A 21091-nucleotide genomic window follows, 5' to 3' on the forward strand; every position below is an offset into this window, starting at 1 on the left:
AAATAGTCTCAACAGCACTTAATTACCAGGACAATAGAGAGAAAAAAAAAACAGTATTACTCAATAAACCGATGTATCTTTCCTCTCTCTACCTCTTCCTTTTGGTAGATTAGCGAACCTGAGAATACTCATGATTATTTCAAAGTCAGTTGGCATTTCTCCAGTACAAGTGCTGAGTAATTGCTGAGTCCTATTTTTATTGCTTTTCTCTTGAAAAAAAGAAGAGAGAGAGGCAAAGTGCTTCTAGTCAAGAGTAAGCATAAATTACATGGCATCACTCAAGATTAATTTATAATATTAATAATAGTTACATGATCTCTCATCATGTACTAGTGCTCAACAAGAGAAAACTAGATTGGAAAATTAACAAGGTGGAAAATGAAGAAAAAAGTGCTCTGGTTAACGCACAGACCTTGGGAACACGACCTGTCTGGGAATGACTTCTACTTTCAAAGGCCTGAAAATTCCTAGCTTGGAAAATGTTTGCATCTTTTAAAAAAATCATTTTTAATCATAGTGAGAATAACTAAGAGAGAAGAAATTGGTAAATTTGAGTTCACTCAAAGAAAACTAAACTTCACCATAAAAATAACTTTTATCAATTTTGAATTCTTTATTTCCATTAACTGCTCTTTATATCCTAGGCCACCCTATAAATTCATATATATTCAGGTATATATACATATTTATACATGATTCATGCGGAAACCACCGACTGTCCTACCACATTAAAAACCTACTTAATGATTTGTGAAAGCTCTCTTTTCTTTGCTGTTCTTGAAGGCTGTAACTTACAGAGTGAAGAGTCTTTAGGATGTAGAATATGGGTATTCAGAGCTTTTGTGCTATGAAATTAGCAGTTTCAAGCCAGCAGATGACTCCTTGCTTTAATTGGACTCTAAATACACAAATTCCAGTAAGAACTGTTGGTAAGGGACAAGGATAGGGCCTAATATTTGTTACGGGTTCAAGTATCTGCTCTAACTCTGTGTTAAATTAAGAAGTAAAAAAACGATGAATGAAGCAAAGCCAAGTCCCTACTTCTGATGCTTGAGATATAACTTGTTAATTTTTCCATCATGCAAAATTTAACCTTCCTCTGTTTGTCCAGTTAAAAAAAAAATGTGCTTCATGAATATGCACAGACACCTGCAGTTTGACTCTTTTTACTACTTCCACAACTTTTCTGTTCAAAACTTAAAAAAACATATTAAAAATAAGTCAGCCAACTGATCAGTCTCTTTAAACCAGCAATGAACAGAGGCAAAGCTCAGTGAAGGACAGTATTAACTGTTTTAGTGCTTATAAGTTTGGTAACTTAAACTGTGACTTTAAATCTAAGAAATAAATGGGCAGAAGACCTGAATAGACATTTCTCCAAAGAAGACATTGTTATTTGGTCTCTAAGTCATGTCCAACTCTTTTCTGACCTCATGGACTGTAGCCCGCCAGGCTACTCTGCCCGTGAGACTTCCCAGGCAAAACTCCAGGAGTGGGTTGCCATTTTCTTCTCCAGGGGATCTTCATGACCAAGGGATTGAACCCACATCTCCTGCATTGGCAGGCAGATTCTTTACCACTGAGCCACCAGGGAAGCCCAGAGAAGACATACAGATAGCCAAGGAACACAAGAAAAGATTCTCAACACTGCTTACTATCAGAGAAATGCAAGCCAAAGCTATAATGAGGTATCACCTCACATCAGTCAAAATGATCATCATCAAAGAATCTATAAAAATAAATGCTGGATAGGATGCAAAGAAAAGGGAACTCTCTTACACTGTTGGTGGGAATTTAAAGTGTTACAGCCACTATGGAGAGTGGTATGAAATTCCTTTAAAAACTAGGAATAAAATTACCATATGGCCCAGCAATCCCACTACTGTGCGTGAACCCTGAGAAAACCATAATTCAAAAAGACACATGTATGCCAATATTCATAGAAAATAGTTAGGACATGGAAGCAAAGTAGATGTCCACTGACAGATGAATGGATAAAGAAGGTGTGGTACCTTTAGACAATGGAATATTACTCAGCCATAAAAAGGAATGAATGTGAGTCAGCTGAGCTGAGGTGGATGAACCTAGAACCTGTTATACAGAGTGAAATAAGTCATAAAGAGAAAAACAAATATCACATATTAATGCATACATATGGAATCAGAAAAACAGTACTGATGAACATGTTTGCAGGGCAGGAATAGAGACTCAGATGTAGAGAATGGACTGTGGACACAGCAGGAGAAGGAGAGGGTGGGATAAATTAAAAGAGTAGCATCAACATATATACACTATCATGTATAAGATAGATAGCTGGTGGGGGGCTGCTACATAACATAGGGAGCCCAGCCTGGTGATCTCTAAGGACCTAAAGGGGTGGGATGAGGAATGTGGGAGGGAGTTTCAAGAGGGAAGGGGTATATACATACTCAGAGCTGATTTGCATTGCTGATTTGCATAGAAACCCATACAACTTTGTAAAGATATTATCCTTCAATATAGAAAAAAAAAATTAAACAACAACAAAAAAATCTAAGAAATACTAGAAGAAGGAAAGTTTGAACCATTTCCTGTTTATCTCTGTCAGTTACCTCCTAACGAAACACATGGCAAATTTTTACAATTCCCATGAAAAATGTACACAGAATGGGGCTGTACACAGAACTGCACCTGGGGCAATTTTATTTAGAGAGTCTTATTAATATGATTGTGAGACAATTTAAAATAATGCAGAAATACTCCACACCCCTCAATCTGCCAGATTAAATTGACCAAACATATTATACATATGCATCACAAATAATCTGTTGAATAAATGAATTCTGACAAATCCTCTTCATTTTCATGTCGGTGATTTCATTTTCATGTCGGTGATGTCATTTTGTGTAATGTTACTCCTTACGTTATATGGCTTTCAAAGGTAAACCTAGCCTTAGGCAGACAACTCATGTAATACATCTTTATGACAACAAATATGTTTCCAAGCACAATTTTAGCAGAGAGCAAGTGAAAAATTGTCAAACCAATGAAAATAAAATCTTCATTCTTTCAGCTGTTTTGAAGTTTTATTACTTCTTCTCATACTCATTGGCTTAGATGTTATCAGTGTACATAATGTCATTCTATTTGACATCATTTTCTTTCCATCCTAGCAATAAAGTAACTGCAGCTGACTTTAATTTTAATAGAGAATGATAAATGTGAAAAGGAAGCAAGAGTATATAGATGTTATCTACCTTTCATTAGAAAAACTGTTCATACAATCATTATATAAGACAATTATATTTCCATAGACAGTAGTAACATATTACAATTATGGACAAATGATTAAAACAAGAGAATTGGGTACAAACGTAGGTTATCTCCAAGGGTCTGAGACAAGTTGCTTCACACTCCTTACTCCCCAGAAAGCAATGCAGATGGAAAAAAAAATCTGAAGAAATAAAACACAGAGAGGAAGAACAATTAAAATGGATTCAACACTTCAGTTCAACTGAGTTAGAAATACTTTTCTAGGGGAAAGTGAATACACATAATTTAAGCAATTAAATTATTCAGATTGAAGCTAGCAGTTGTTCAGTGATAGAATTTAGCCAATCCAGCTCAAAACATATTATATGAAGAGTAGGGTTAAAAAGTTTTGTTTCTGTGGCTTAAAAAAAATACCCTTACAGTTCTGGGTCATTTCTAGGGATGAGGCTATAAAATTAGTGAATGAAACAGAACTGTCTTCTGGCATTTGCAACATGCAACGTACTGCATGTTGTTTGTATTGTACTAAACAACCTCATTATTTATATAGTTTAAGAAGCCTTTGGAAAAGGAGAAATAAAAATGTTATTAAGAAGTCATTCCTCTCTGAGGCAATGTGGCCTACCATATCATGAACTTCACCCAACATGAATTAAATTCTAAAGACTGCTGACTTAACTTTTTAGTCTCTTGATCTTACCATATATAAAACTGTAACTGCAAAATTCTCTTTAAAATTTAAGAAATTGCTGAATCACGATAAGCAGCCATCAGAGTTCACTGAGTTTATTCCTTTTGCTTTCAAGTGACACCACACATTCCCAATAAATCATCAAAATTTAGCCAAATAAAATTGTCGAGTTCTTATAATCCTAGCAAGAATAATTCAGCCATCCTCAGTAAGAATTCACAGGTTGCAGAATTTCTCACTGTGTGTCATCTAAATGCCATAATGACCCAAACACACAGTTCTTTGACTCTTCTTGAGGTAACATCTAGGCACTAGTCATAGTCCTTACACCTCGGAGGTTTCCAAAGTCAACCTTTCCCTTTATCTATGCATTAAATTAAGCTATATGATTACTTTCACGATCCCCATTTTAGGTGTTATTAGAGTGATGATGAAAAATGTTTAAACAGTTGGGGACATGTGGATAGCTGTGAAAGTTTCTCAATATTTTCTTTTATTGTGTAAACTTCTTCAAAAGATTAAAATATGACCCTGTGCCTCTTCCCTAAATGATCACTATTACAGAAAGATCCAGTAAAATGCATACAAAGAAACATGTTTAAGTAAAAAGATGAAGGCATGGGGAATGGTTGGGGTTACAGACTAAAATGAAGCCAAGGCCGTTAGCTGAGTCCAATCATGCAGTCACAGAAAATACCTTGAACTGCTGTGATTTTGCTATTAAAGCCTGGATATGAAAATAACAACAAGAGCTGCTTAAACCTGGATATTTAGATTAGATGGATAATTAGATTATAGGTCGTTCAGTTTCATATGAACCTTCTTTTTCTTGCAGAACCATTATCCTTCATATTAACTAATGTGATAGTTTTATTCAAATCCATGTGTTACTTCCAGCCTATAACATCAACAGTATAAAAAAATGTAGCAAGAATAAAATAAAAAGTTATATTGAGGCAGGCGTTAAGAATAACATTAACATTCTGGAGTTGCCTCAGAAATCAAATGCAGTTTATTTAAAGGCTGGTTTTTATTTTGTTTCTTTTGACTGTGATTCAAGTAAAATGACCTCATGGGATTTCTCAAGGTGGTACCAAGTAAAGAAATATCAAGAAAAGGAAGTATTTGTGAAAGGTAGTAGACTGCACAGTGAATTACATTTATATACGAATATGGGTCAGTGCTGACAGAGGGATAGCCGAGAAGACAGCCTTCAAATGGAACAGAGATGATAAATCTATGATATCAGTGTAAATAGTTTAATTTAGGTACACAATATTAATTGAGCAACTTGTGCTGGGCAAGGCACTGGGATCTGAAATATATTTGGCAGTAAAAGTTTTCATTGGTTTTGAATCTAGTGCCTAGGGTCACACGGATTATTTCATTGGTTGAAGTCTAGGGAGTATGATTTCAGTGAAATCTGTAAAACTGTATGTACAATTTTGTGTCTGTCATAATTCTTCTAGTCCCTACTCCCTACCAGATAGATGATCTGTACTTTCATCTTGGATCTCTGAACATTAAGAACTTTTGATCTAACAAGAGAATGAAAAAGATTATAATTTAGTACACGCCTTTGCTGTTAATTCACTACCTCTCAACTATATCTTTCTACTTTTGAAACTATAATTCCAGTCCTACTTTCTTAAGGAGCTGTCCTAACTGAAACACAGGGATCTTGTCTTTTCCAATTAACCAAAGTCCTTTTAGGGCTTTCCTGGTGGCTCAGATGGTAAAGAATCTGCTTGTAATGAGGGAGACCTGGGTTCGATCCCTGGGTTGGGAAGATCTCCTGGAGAAGGGAATGCCAACTCACTCCAGTATTCTTGCCTGGAGAATTCCATGGGCAGAGGAGCCTGGCAGGCTACAGTCCAAGGGGTCACAAAGAGTTGGATACAACTGAGCTTCTTACCAAAAAAATGCAATGTTGCACAGTTTGTGGTTTTATTTTCTGTTTTTGCTTTCCTATTTTTTTTTCAGGCCCCTATGTGTTACCCCTCCAAATAGATGGAGAAGAAAAGCTAATGAAGAAAGGGATCAGATTCACATTTAAGATTAATGTGCAATGAGACCCTTGCTTATGCTGGGCACTGTCTTAGGTGCCTTTATTAGATTATAATGCTTTATTTTCATGGCAAACTTGGAGAATTAGCAAACAGTTTGTTGGTGAGCAATGGGAACTCATAATTTATGTGTTTTACCAAAGAGTAAATATTAAATATAAGAATATTAATCATGAAATATTAAATATCGGAACTGGCATGATATTTTTTGTTTACTTAATGAACTCCAGAAAATCAAACTACACATCCTGGAAAATTAGTTCAGTGAATGTGTACATCAATAATGAATTCATTTTCTCTTTTTGTAATCACCTATATATTTGGCCAGTAACTACTGGATTTCTAAGACCTCTTCACAATCAATATTTCATGCATAAAGTAGGGTTTTTTTTTATATATAATGAAATCCAAATTGGCACAGGATCATAGAAAGTAAACACAATGAATAGGTCCTTCTCAAAATATCCATGACTGAACTAGACAACCTGCTTTATTAGAAAATAGTTAAGTAAGAAAACACTGATTTGCTTTTATATTTTTCAATGTATTTATATATATAATAGATCTAAACATGTATTTCATATATAATTTTAACATGGAAAATTACTTAACATGGACTCAGTATGATCACTTGATTACTACAGTCATTTCATTTAAAATTTTCCCTCATCCAACCTTTCTCTCAATTTCTGTATTAGGCTGTTCCTTTTAGTTCTCTATATTTGATCAGGTTAAAGGTGTCATTCAAGATAAAATATTCATTAAAATATTTCTCAATCAACTATTTGTACAATGAAGGCAGGAGAATCACTACTTAGGCTAGTGTAAGAGTAAATGACAACCATAGCATTTTTTTTTTTAACAATATTCTTCCCTAATCTCTAGATATGATGTTTCCGGATACATAAACAAACTCAGTGAACACTTATTTTACTCTAGGTCTGGGCAGGTCCCATGATTTTAACAGCTGGATTCAAAATATGAAACAGAGGAAGTTCACTCTTGGTGTCAAGCCCTCCCCATGTAACACATCATTAGTGGCCCTTGTCTTCAGGCTATTTCCTTGACTTCCCAGATCCCTGGACTCTGATGCTTGATCTTTGGCCTGTACAGATGCTCTCCACATTTTCTCCACCCCTTTCCCAAAAGTTCATCATCTGGCAGGTGGCTAATCTGAGCCATTAATCTATAATAAAATGTCAGTGGGAACTGACATGTCATTGTGCTGCTCCTCCCTGTTAGATAGAGACCTTGTTAAAAATGGAGCAAATCCAGCATCTAATTTTTTTTAACGTTTAAAAATTGAAATACAGTTAATTTACAATGTTGTTCTAATTTCAGGTATACAGCAAAGTGATTCAGTTATACACATATATATATCTTCTTTTTCAGATTCTTTTCCATTATAGGTTATTACAAGATACCTGGTATAGTTCCCTGTGCTATATAGTTGGTCATTGTTGGTTATCTATTTTATATTTAGTAGTGTATATATGTTAATCTTAAACTCCTAATTTCTCTCTCATCCCTCCCCCTTTATCCTCTTTGGTAACCATATATTTTTTTCTATGTCTGTGAGTCTATTTCTGTTTCATAAATAAGTTTATTTGTGTTTTATTTTTAGATTCCACAGATAAATGATATCATATAATAATATTTGTCTTACTTCACTTAATAAGGTACTCTTTAGGTTCATCCATGTTGCTGCAAATAGTATGATCTCACTTTTTTATGCAGAGTAATATTCTATTGCCTTCAAACTGTGGTATTGGAGAAGACTCTTCAAAGTCCCTTGGACAGCAAGGAGATCAAACCAGTCAATCTTAAGGGAAATCAGCCCTGAATATTCATTGGAGGGACTGATGATGAAGCTGAAGCTCCAAAACTTTGGTCACCTGATGCGAACAGCTGACTCATTGGAAAGATCCCTGATGCTGGGAAAGATTGAACGTAGGAGAAGAGGTGTCAGAGGATGGGATGGCTGGATGGCATCACAGATGCAATGGACATGAACTTGGGCAAACTTTTGAAGATGGTGAGGGACAGGGAGGCCTGGCTTGCTGCAGTCCATGGAGTCACAAAGAGTTGGACACAAATGGGCGACTGAACAACAATAATATTCTATTGTATATATGTACCTCATCTTCCTTATGCATTAATCTGTCGATGGAAATTTAGGTTGCTTCTCTATCTTGGATACTGTAAACAGTGCTCCTGAAAATTGGCATGTTTTTGAATTATGGTTTTCTCTAGATATACACCCAAGAGTGGGATTGCAGGATCATATGGTAATACTATTTTTAGTTTTGTAAAGGAACCTCCATAATGTTCTTCATAGTGGCTGCACCAATTTACATTCTCACCAACTGTGTATAAAAGGAAATTATTAGTTGCCCAGTCATTTCCAATGCTTTGCAATCACATGGACTGTAGCCTACCAATCTCCTCTGTCCATGGAATTCTTTAGGCAAGAATACTGAAGTGGGTTGCCATTCCCTTCTCCAGGAAATCTTCCCAATCCAGGAATCAAAGAATCTTAGGCAGATTCTTTACTGACTGAGCCATCAGGGAAGCCCAACAGTGAAGAAGGGTTCCTTTTTATCCACACCCTCTCCAACATTTATTTGTAGATATTTTAATGATGGCCATTCTCACTGGTGTGAAGTGATACCTCATTTTAGTTTTGATTTGTATTTTTCTAATAATTAGGGATGTTGAGCATCTTTTCATGTGCTTGTTGTCTATCTGTTTGCCTTCTTTGGAAAAATGTCTGTTTAGGCCTTCTGTCCATTTTTGTTTGGGTTGTTTGTTTTTTTGGCATTAGCTATATGAGCTGTTTCTATATTTTTGAAATCAATCCCTTATCAGTAGCATTGTTTGTAAATATTTTCTCTCACTCCATATGCCATCTCTTTGTTCTGTTTATAGACTAAATTTACTGTGCAAAAGCTTTAAGTTTAATTAGGTCCCATTTGTTTACTTTTGTTTTTGTTTCTATTACTCTAGGGGATGAATCCTCCCAAAAATACTACTGCAATTTATGTCAAAGAGTGTACCGCCTATGTTATTCTCTAGTAGTTTTATAGTATCCAGTCTTACATTTAGGTCTTTAATACATTTTGAGTTTATTTTTATATAGGGTATAAAAGAATGTTCTAATTTCATTATCTTACATGTAACTGCCCAATTTTCCCAGCACCACTTTTTGCAGAGATAGTCTTTTCTCCATTGTATATTCTTGCATCTTTTATCATAGATTAATTGACCAGAAATGTCTGGGTTTATTTCTGGGTTTTCTGTCTTGTTCCATTGATCTAAATGTCTGTTTGGGTCATATATGTTTGGCTATATATAATTAATGGGTCTAGATTAACCCATAATCTATATGCCTGTTTGTGTGCTAGTACCATACTGCTTCGATGCCTGTAGCTTTGTAGTATGGTCTGAAATCAGTACAGTATAATCTGTGTCAAATCTGCATGGAGCAAGTTTATAGGTGCTATTTTTTTCCAACAACAATTGTTCACTTCCTATCTCTGTATCACATTTTGGTAATTCTCACAAATTTCACACTTATTATTATTGTATTTGTTTTGGTGATATTTGGTCTTTGATGGTACTACTATAACTCACTAAAGGTTTAGGTTATGGTTAGCATTTTTAGCAATAAAGCATTTTTAATTAAGGTATATAAAATTTTTAAAGACATGATTGAATTATACACCTAAGAAACTATAGTATACTGTAAACATAACTTATATGCAGTGGGAAACCAGAAAATTTGTGTAACTCAGTGCAGTATTCCTTTACTATGGTGTTCTGGAACCAAATCTGTAATATCTTCAAAGTATGATTGTACTTCACTGTGTACATTTTCAGCCAAATTTAGACCTCCATGTTGATTTCCTAAAATTCTTCTGGAATGAATGTGCCTATTTAGTATCACTAACAAATCACACCCTATAGAGTGAAGAGTATATTTTTATTTAAAAATTCTTTCTCTGATATTGATGAAGTCCATAAGATACAAGTTACCTGGCTATTTAACACAAGGGGAACAACCATAACAGCAGCAATTTCTTTTAAGGGAAACACATTAAACATACAGAAGTTTTACTGACTCATGTGAAGAAAAATAAAACCAATTCTTTGTTAAGTATACTTTTGAACAATATGTATTTTTTAAAGATGACTACTGTCTACTATATAGATAGGGATTTAAAATCAGACCTGAATGGATACAAAATATTTCTATTTCCTATGAATGCAAGAGAAGAAATAAACACAAACAGAACTAGAATCGAAAGTGAAGCCACATGTATTGAAGGTCCTTCTGAAATGAAAACATTCAAATATATTGTTCAGTATTTTGTTCATACATAGGCTATACTGAGTCATATGGAGACAAACAAAAGGCTTTAAGAGAAATATTTCTAGACACTGCACCTTTTACTTGGAAGTCTTGTGTTCTGTTTTTACTTCTGTACTCTATATAAGGGAAAGTATAATCACAGCTACATTTAATATGAAGTCTTATAAAGATTCATTACTATTTAGACACTAAATCAAACAGTATAATTTTACATTTGCTTAAAAGTATATATTAATGTTATTAATTAAGGAATAACAATATGAAAAGAAAGTTCATGTGAATGTCCATGTACTAACAGTGGCTTATTTGAAAAGAATATATGTTTTCCTCAAACATTAAATATTTTCTGAAATTAATGTTTAAACAAGAGAATACACTAAACATACCACAATCATGTTTTTAAAAAGAAAACAAACACAAAATAAACAAAGTTTTAAAATAATTCAGCTGAACTCCAACACCAGAAAAATCAGGTATTTTATTATTTTTCTACTCAGTGGGGGGCAAAGATTCATGACCAAAAAAGTACTAAGTAATTTAGACAACAAATGCAGAATCTTTATTGCAACCATTTCTTCAGTTCCCCAGAGATAACTAACTCCTATTGTGTACAATAATTTATTCACTTCTTAAAATCTAAATTGCTCAAGAACTTGTTTCTCCTTTTCAGCAGGATATTCCTATAGAATATCCTATTGTTTACTCAGACCACCTTGGAGATATCACAATGACATTTGAAAGCCATAATATTAGTAAGAAGATTAGAGATCACTTAGAGGTCTCTAAAACCTACCTATAATGCAGAGAATATACTGGAAGACAGTTGGCATGAACTAGCTACCGTGTATACAAAACCATCTGGTGGAAGCTGAATAAACCATAATTAGCATAAAGTGAAAATAGATGCTGCATTTCCCAAAAACATCTGTGGACTTTTTCCTCTCTGAATTCAAAGTTATGAATAAAGTGTCTATATAGATATATTATTTTAAATATTTCCAGCATTACCAACCATTACTCTATGAGTCCGGCCATCTAGTAACATGGATTTTTAAGTCCCTGGTGGCTCAGATGGTAAAGAATCTGCCTACAATGCAGGAGATCCAGGTTTGATCCATGGGTCAGGAAGATCCCCTGCAGAAGTGAATAGCTACCCACTCCAGTATTCTAGCTTGGAGAATTCCATGGACAGAGGAGCCTGGCCAGCTGCCTGTCCATGGGGTCACAAAGAACTGGACATGACTGAGTGACTAACACTTTCACTTTCTTTGATTATTTACTACATTCTTATCTTTCCTTATATGCAATGATGCATCTTCAACTTACATTGATTTCCTAAATATTTTCTCTAAATTTTCTAAATATTTTAATACATATACTCTCAATATCCAGGCTTCCCTCTTCTCAGTTTTTTCCAGATTAGTTTTTTTGTTAAAGTTTTTCAAAAGGACAGGTACAAAGAAATACCCAACTTACCACAAGTAACACATAGAGGAAAATTAGACAACCAAAGTTGATAAGACATGACTTATACTCAAAGTATGATCAGAATACTTGCCTTGTCAAAACAGAAGCCTCACTTTATATTTTTCTAATGGTCCAAGTTCTTAATGATAATGATGAAATTTTATAAAATTTTCTTGAACTATGGTAAACAATATGGAGACATGAAGACAGGGTTATAATAAAGTCAAATTAATAACAGAACAGGTATCACTTGGAGAATGAATATTCAGATGAATGATGACCATTCTTTTGGGAAAACATCTTAGGAAAGATATATTTTGTGGATAGAGTCGTTTTACACTCATAACCTTCCTCTTACACTTATTATGGAGCTTCACATTTTTTTAAATTTTTTATGAATGTGAGAAGGGAAAAAATCAGGGCAATGAAAAATGTTAAGGATAGTCTGTTTTGGTTTCTAAAAAGTTGAGAATAAAACAAGAGTAGGAAAAATAAAGGAACTCAATGAACATTACCTAGTTTAACTCTGCACTGAGACATTTTTATGTATTAAAATTAGCAATGGGTAAACCATTAAAAATAACCTGATTCCTTGTAATGTGTGCTATGACTTCACTTTTTTAAAAAGTATAATCCAATGAATTTAAAAATTACTATTATAATTTTTACTTTTATATTTCTGCAAATAAGTCTAGTTACAACTAGAAATAAAACTTCAGTTTTCCCAAATATGCCTCACATTGGCATAAACTTGTTTGCCTCATACCTAGTATGTTTTGAAACTGAAGATTCTTGAATAAAATGTTGCTGGATTAATCATGGTCCTTAAGTGTCCTAACAGGACTCTCGTAATGCTAAAAAAAACATGATATTTTATCTAAAATTCAAAGTACCACACCTTTCTAGTGCCCTTTCTGACTACTAAAATGAAAAGTATTTACATGTTAAAATCAGAGCTTTGCTTCAACAAAAACTATCAAGAAAATCATATAGTCCTAATCCATCAAAATGCCATTTTCCTGGTAAATGAGAATTCCTTGCTATATAATCCTACCACAATAGCACATTGATTCTCAGTATATCCTGCGTAGCAGTGCTCCTGGCATTTCTCTGACATAAATCAACACATAAATAACTTTTAAAACTTGATGTACAAAAATTTGTATCTGGAAGAGAATATATTTGCGCCTGCAGAATATCATTCAACACTGCTCATCCAGGACTTTGACCCTACTGTTAAAAAAAAGAAAAGCTCTTTGTACTTGCCTTCTATCTAGGAAACCAAACAAGTCTCTTAAAGAAATGAGTTCATTTGTGGGGAGGTGGGGGGTTGGTGGGAAATGCCATGTTTATAGAAATAATAGTGCTGTCTGGTTTTAAAAACAGGACAGTATATCTTGGAAGGATATGTTTTGCAAAGATCCTTTTGTATTGTTTTTGCTTGTGTCAAAGGAACGATTAGAGCCTCAGTAAATGGGAACTTCCCAGAGTAGGCTAAATAGAAGGCCAACAGCTCACATATGGCTTGCAGCTTGGGGGAGTTTCTCTCAATGTTCTGCCAGAGATGGGACTGCCCAAATGCTTTCTCGCGTAAGTCCTAAGTCATAAACCGCATCCTCCTAGGCCAGCCATGCCAAAACTGGACCCAAGGGGATACAGAGTCTTGGCTGATGGGAAACAATGACTGCTTCCTAAGGAAGCCACAGCTGCTTTCCTGAGAGACACCCAGATGCCTGAATTTTTCCTTACTTTCCATTTCTGACTACCTGTTCTGGCAACAGTTCCAACAAAGGGTGAGGCAGGCAGCAGGCACCCAGCTGTTTTCAATAAGCCTTGGCAATGTAGGAGCTGATTACATAAACACGACAAGCATTCAAAGAGCATATTTTCTAGCTTTTAAGCTATAATAAAAATGGTGTGAGCCTGAACAAAAACCCTGCATCTTCTCTGCTCCAAATAGTGATAATGACAACAGCAATGCTGATGATGAGGATAATACTAATAATGGCTTTAATTATGAAAGCAAGGATTATTAAAGGAAACATGATAACATGAGCTGCTGGGAAAGAGTTCAAATTATACGAGAGAATTGGAAAGATGTGAAATTTCCACATTACGGGGTTGGTCAATGTTTCTTTATGAAACAGCAAGGTCAAAATGTGCACTCAATTCACTTGATTTCTTAGTTTTTCCCACAACTCTGGGCAAAAAACAATCAGATGTTGCATTATCACCTAGGGTTCTCTTTATTTTAATATCAGGTCCAAAGACCAAGAGAAGATGTTGATTTACATTTTAATTTAAGATGAGTTTTCCTGGCTTAAAAAGTATAAATATAAATCTACTTCTTGGATATGACAGTTGAAAACTGAAAGGTTTAAATAACTCACTCATGCCTATAGTTCACATACACATACAGGCTTATTATTTTTTAATGTTTTCTGTATTTGAAATATTAGATCAAGAATCTATATGAACAATGTAAGAAGTGAATTGGAGTTTCAGTTATCTATATTTCTACATGACTGCTCAATTTCTGGTACAACAAAGTGATATCCCTGTTCCAAAGAACAGAATTGCATTTAATTTTTTTACCTTACACATTACTCATTTATTCTTACCTCATTAATTCACAAAAATGAATGTTTGGCTAGGCCAACTCTCTTCAATATATCTATTGGTCTAGCCATAATTTTCTTACCTCCAAGATGCACTATATATTCTTTGACATGGATTTTAAATTCGACTCTTTCAAAGAACAAATGTTACAGAATAAAAACAACAGAGGGAATGTTTTTCAAATTGTTCTAGAAAAAAATTTTTGGACAAAGTGACCACTTGTAAATCCAAAAACAAAGCTACTGACAGGAAATCTGAATATCAGGGATGAATGAGTGGAGGCTAAGAGTGATAAACCACATACACATTGGAATTAACTTGGGACATAAAGTGACCTTAGTCAAACCAGAACTCTGGAAAAAGAATAAGAAGATAGGGTTGTCTCAACTCAACACAAATTAATTTTACTCCAGAGGTTACTTAGAATTTCAGTTTCTGCCTCTATAAAATGGGAGGAATAGTGTCCCTAATTTTCATAAGATTATGGTGAATATTGACTCATTTTCTCTAGATTTTAAAGCTATATAAAGATACAAGATGACTGAAGTGTGTTAACTTTTGTGCTAAAAAGATTCAATAAATTAAAAATGAAAACAGAGTGAAAGATAAAGAGATAAAAATTATAGGCAGAATTTGGAACATTAGAGATTTTATAAATGCCAGCTCTGTGTCACTGATGGTCATAGTTAAAACAATGCTTTTAAAACTTGCATATAATAACTGCAAGTAGAGTAGGATTTCAGTGGGTAAGTACAATTATAGATTGATCATTGTCTAGAGTATTTCCATTATGTTTCTCATCCTGTAAGAGTATGGGAGTTCGATGTTCCTAATGAATTTTCATAACACCAACCTTCTGAACTATATATTTTAATGTCCTAAAGTGTCCTTAATTCTTTATTTAAAACAAAAGTATGGAAAAAGTAATAATTTTTAATGATTCTCCATCCCACACCTACTGCCAAACTACTGTTTTGATCCCTCATGTTCCATTAAATTTCCTTTGCATAGCTAAAACTGTGTCAAAATAGTTGGTTTTTTATATAGATGCTACCCAGAGGGATCCTGGGTAATATAATGGAAAATGTTTTTCTGAAAATTCTACAATAAATAAGTAATTCCATAATGGTGGCATTTCTTAGAATACATATTTTTGAGAAATGTTAAAAGATTATTTATTTAGTGCTAGGTGTGGCATCCATAAGAAATAGTAGCATGAGTCCTAGTTCAAAGGTGAATGTACATATAAAAAAATTACATGGAATCTGTCCCCACTGTGTACTATACAGTTCACAAATATTTATCACACTCTTGTTTTATGCCAGAACTCACTGGTGAGCAGTATAGGCCCTGAATTCATAGAACTTAGAACTTCATAGTTTTTCATGAACATACTTATTAAAGACTGGTGTATGTATGTGTATATATATCCATATCCCTGGAGGAGAAAATGTTAACCCACTCCAGTGTTCTTGCATGGAAAATCCCATGGACAGAGGAGCCTGGTAGACTACAGTCTGCAGGGTCACAAAGAGTTGGACACAACTGAGTGACTGAGCATATATATATATATATATGATGTGTGTGTGTATATATATGTATGTTATTTATAAATCTTCAGGTCAAATTTTCTTCACAATATTGAAGTTAAATATAAAATAAAAATGATTTACTAAAGCGAGGTCAACCACAGAGTTAATGTTAATTCACTCACTGGACAAGTTTTTTAATGCTGGTATGCCTAAGTAGCTTCACCTGAAGAGCATGGATAATCTTTCAGAGTTACTGGAGTAATTAAATTAATGTTAATATAACATTATTTACAAGTTTCATATGTGAAATGCTTCAACAAATGTCAATAGTTTAGTTGATATTATTGATTTGTTATCATCACTATTGATGTTTCTGCTGCTGCTCAGCTGTGTCTGACTCTTTGCGACACCCTGGCAAGGCTCCTCTGTCCATGGAATATTCCAGGCAAGACTACTGGAATGGGTTACTGTTTTCTCCTCTAGGGGGTCTTCCTGACCCAGGGACTGATCCTGCATCTCCTGCACTGCAGGCGGATTAGTTTTTCCAAACTTTATTTGAAAATACATCATAACAGTTATTCCCCCTCATTATATTTACCTTTACAATTTTTTACTTAAATCATTATCTGTGTATTCTAAGACATATAAAAACAAAATTTCTTTTCAAAGAAAGATAGGCTAAAACAACTATAAATAGAAATTATAAGTTTTACTTCTTTCATTCCAATAGATCTTCTTATCCATTCACCTTAAAAAACTCCTATCATAAGGATAAAGAGCCTTCAACGTAGCAAAGTTTGATAACTTGGGAAAAACACAGGCCTGAGAGCCTTGAAACTTGGGTTCTTGTCCTTTCTGTCATAAAATGGTTGAGTCATTTTATTTTCTCAGGATATCTGTTTCTTTAGTTTCTTTTTCTGTTCAATGAAAGAATAAAAATAGAAAATCTCTAAAGTCTATTCTTAGTTCTATTGTCTGAAAAATAATAGAATTGGTCAAGACAATATTATAATGGTAGAAAGTTCACAGAATAGTTCCCCCAAATAATTAAATTTGCAATAAAAAGAACACAGTATTTCTTCATCTTGCCCTAATTACTGCCACAGTAAGGTAATTGAAATAACAGCAGAAATGACAGGGGAAAAAAAAACTTTTAAAAAATCATTCTTTACACATGTGGAATATGTGAAGAGACTGGCAAAGGATGGGAAACATGATTCCCAAATCGTGCATTTCTAAATATCAAGATCCCTAAGCTTCTTCCTGGACATAAGCTGACTTTCTGGCACTCTGATGCCTGCAATTTAGAAAGTTAAGACCTGCTATATTCATCTTTGGAAAAATAACTTAGTGGACATCATCAAAAAGGTACAGAGAAGTAGCCGCAGCAGTGATTCCTAGAAAATTTGCAGAGGCATATACTGAAATAAAAACAAGTACTGGACAATTTTGATAGTTATTGGTAAATGATGAATTTTAAGGACAACAGTAATTTCAGAGGTAAATACTTTGCCTGTTTGTGTATATAGTCCAAGAAATAACAATCATATTTCAGGAAAGCTGAGGTGGGGGAAAAAATGAAGTTTCACCATTAATGTATTCTCTAGGTCATTTTACTAAATGAAGCTTTCAAAATTTTAATTTTTACCTAGCCCTTAATTTAGGGTCAATTGTTTCTCAAGTGAGAAAGAAAGATGAGAAGGGATGGGGGAAGAGAGATTATTACTTGAATTCATTAAAACAGATGAATGGATACAGAAATTGTGGTACATACAAACAATGGAATATTACTCAGCTATAAGAAAGAACGCATTTATGTCAGTCCGAATGAGGTGGATGTACCTATAGTTTATTATACAGAGTGAAGTAAGACAGAAAGACAAATATTGTGTATTAACACATGCATATGGAATCTGCAAGGAGATCCAACCAGTCCATCCTAAAGGAGATCAGTCCTGGGTGTTCATTGGAAGGACTGATGCTGAAGCTGAAACTCCAATACTTTGGCCACCTCATGCGAAGAGTTGACTCATTGGAAAAGACCCTGATGCTGGGAGGGATTGGGGGCAGGAGGAGAAGGGGATGAGATGGCTGGATGGCATCACCGACTCTATGGACATGAGTTTGAGTAAACTCTGGGAGTTGGTGATGGACAGGGAGGCCTGGCGTGCTGTGATTCATGGGGTCACAAAGAGTCAGACACGACTGAGTGACTGAACTGAACTGAACTGAACTGATGGAATCTAGAAAGATGTTACTGTTGAACATATCTGCAGGGCAGCAATGGAGAAATAGACATAGAGAACAGACTTGTGGACGGGGAAGGAGAGAGTGGGACAAATTGAGAGAGTAGCATGGAAACATATACATTACCATATGTGAAACATATAGCAAGTGGAAATTTGCTGTGTGACACAGGGAACCAAACCCAGAGCTCTGACAACCTAGAGGGACGGGATGGGGTGGGAGATGGGAGGGAGGCTCAGGAGGGAGGCGACATATGTATACCTGTGACTAATTCATGTTGACGTATGGCAGAGACCAACACAATATTGTAAAGCAATTATCCTCCAATAAGAAAGAAAAGAAAAAAAGACACCAATATTATAAAAATTCTGGGGGAAATTTATAACCAATATAAGATATTGAATAAAGGAATAAATATACCCTAGTACAGTATGAGTTTTCAGAAAGCATCTTTGTAGCTATAAATGTGTTTATAATTATGCCAAAAGGTATATTTTCTGGATTCTGGGGAAATGTGTTAATAATTTTCATAAATAAGTAAAGGCAAGTGGAACCTCTTTGGTTAGCTTCTGAAGTTAGCACATGCAACAAAAGTTGTACAGAGTTTAAAATTACCCTAGGAATTCCCTGAAATAACCCATATAGTATAATACACATGGTGTTATGTACACAAACCCTTTATGGTAATTCCTTCACGCACTCAAGTTTGAGAACCCTTGTGCTACTGAAGAGAGTAATCAAAGGAAAGTATGTAGATGTCTGATAATCTAAACCAATCTTGCCGTTTGATTAAGTGGAAAACTTAGCAGGAAAAAAAGAAAAGAAAAGAAAAGAAAAGACAAGAGGGAGGGAAGGAAAAAGGAAGGAAGGAAATGGATAATAAGCTCTAAATTGTTTTCTGGTTATCTGTAAAGTTTATTCCTTTTTAACATTGAATCTCTACTACTGTAGTAATACATATTCGATGAATGTGTTTACTTTTGTGAGGATTAAATATATCGGAGTTCATCTAGGATTTAGCATTAAATTCCAAATTCTGAGAGCAGCACACATGTACATATGATGTTACTCATCTTTACCTTAATATGCAGGGGAATATTCAGCTTGACTTCTTTGGAATAAAAAATTTTGTTTTAAAATGATGTTTTAACTGGTGGCTTAGATAGTAAATAGTCTGCCGGCAATGCAAGAGACCTGGGTTTGATCCCTGGGTTAGGAAGCTCTCCTGGAGAAGAAAATGAAAACCCACTCTGGTATCCTTGCCTGGAGTATCCCATGGACAGAGGAGCCTGGTGGGCTACAGTCACAAGAATCTGTACATGACCTGAGCAACTAACACTTTACTTGCCCTCAACTTTTAGCGTTCTATGGATAGATCAACTAAACAGAAAATTAACAAGGAAACACAAACTTTAAATGACACAATGGGCCAGCTAGACATAATTGATATCTATAGGACATGTTACCCCAAAACAATCAACTTCACCTTTTTCTCAAGTGCACACAGAACCTTCTCCAGAATAGATCACATCCTGGGCCATAAATCTAGTCTTGGTAAATTCAAAAAAATTGAAATCATTCCAGTCATCTTTTCTGACCACAGTGCAGTAAGATTAGATCTCAATTACAGGAAAAAAATTGTTAAAAATTCAAACATATGGAGGCTAGATAACACTGCTATTTCTAACTGCATCTTTGATAGCAGCGATCATTTAAGACCTATGAAGGCAGAAGTTTTATTTCAAACATTCACATGAATAAATCCAATTCAAATTCTGTTACAGTGTGACATGTATCCACTCTCTGTTATGAGCTAACTAATTTTAGGTTGGAATATTATCTTTTTCTTTACCTAATTATGTTCTTCTACATTAAATCAGTCTATCACAGGGTATTTAGCATAGGGATTTCCCTTGTTATAAAGCTGGAATTATAGAGAGAAACTTCACAGAAGCTCATGATGAGATGACTTATCATGACCCTTGAGAACTGCACCAGGATGGATATCGATGGAAGTGCATTATAATTGACTCAGTTTTTCTATGCTGTTATCAGTAGAAAACACATATATTCAGAAATGTTACTTTTCTTTCTTTTTCCTTTTTTTCTTTTTTCTCTTTTTTTTCTTTGCTGTGGTGAAGTTGAGCTACAAGCTCCCAGAGGACCTGAAGTCTCAACACAGCTTGGGTTGTGGACTGGATTTCTCCCACATGAGTTTGGTGGCCGGGTCAGTCAGAATGATATTAGTACATTTAATTTTCAAAACACACAGTGGAACAGATGTGTTTTATAGGGGCTGCAAAACAAAGTTCAGAAATAAGGGGGCCTGGGTAGTGTTCTGATACAATATGGTAAGAGATCACTGTATGAAACTAATTCTTGCCGATAATCATAACTTGTCTCTGTGAAAACTAGCTTATAATATTTGTGTATAGAACTGTGGAGAATATCAAAGCTACCAAGATTTGAAACAGTGCAGCAGGAGCTCCAGAACTTTATGTAAATTAACCCCACAACATGGAAGACATTAACTTGAGGGTTTCAGGAATTTGGAACTCAGAATGCTTGGGATGTGGGTTTAATTGAAACACGGCCTTATATGACAATCAGTTTTTCTCTGGAGACGGGATTTTTTTTTAAGGTGCATGCAAACGTCTAATTGAGCATTGACATATTACATCATAGTGATACATTTTAAACAACCCATATCTGCTTCACAGTATTTATTTCACTAAAATACCACTGGATATTTAAAGATTCCTCCTTTTGAGTCCAACCATCTGAATAAATGAACAGTACACGGAGGTGAGCCAGTCAACTCTCAGATGGGGCCAGGCCTCAAAGA

General features: G+C 34.7%; 1 protein-coding gene across 2 annotated transcripts in view; it reads right to left on the minus strand.

Moving 5' to 3' along the window:
• Positions 1-2562: 2562 nt before the first annotated feature.
• The window catches only part of AGMO (alkylglycerol monooxygenase), a 373576-nt gene continuing 355047 nt past the window's right edge, over positions 2563-21091 (minus strand). For both annotated transcript variants that reach the window (XM_043872923.1, XM_043872920.1), the window contains one exon: positions 2563-3433. In XM_043872923.1, the coding sequence (XP_043728858.1) occupies positions 3359-3433 (75 nt within the window). In that variant the 3' untranslated portion in view covers positions 2563-3358. The remainder of the gene's footprint in view (positions 3434-21091) is intronic.

The sequence above is a fragment of the Cervus elaphus genome, chromosome 18 (assembly GCF_910594005.1).
Source record: "Cervus elaphus chromosome 18, mCerEla1.1, whole genome shotgun sequence".
Classification (NCBI taxonomy): Eukaryota; Metazoa; Chordata; class Mammalia; order Artiodactyla; family Cervidae; genus Cervus; species Cervus elaphus.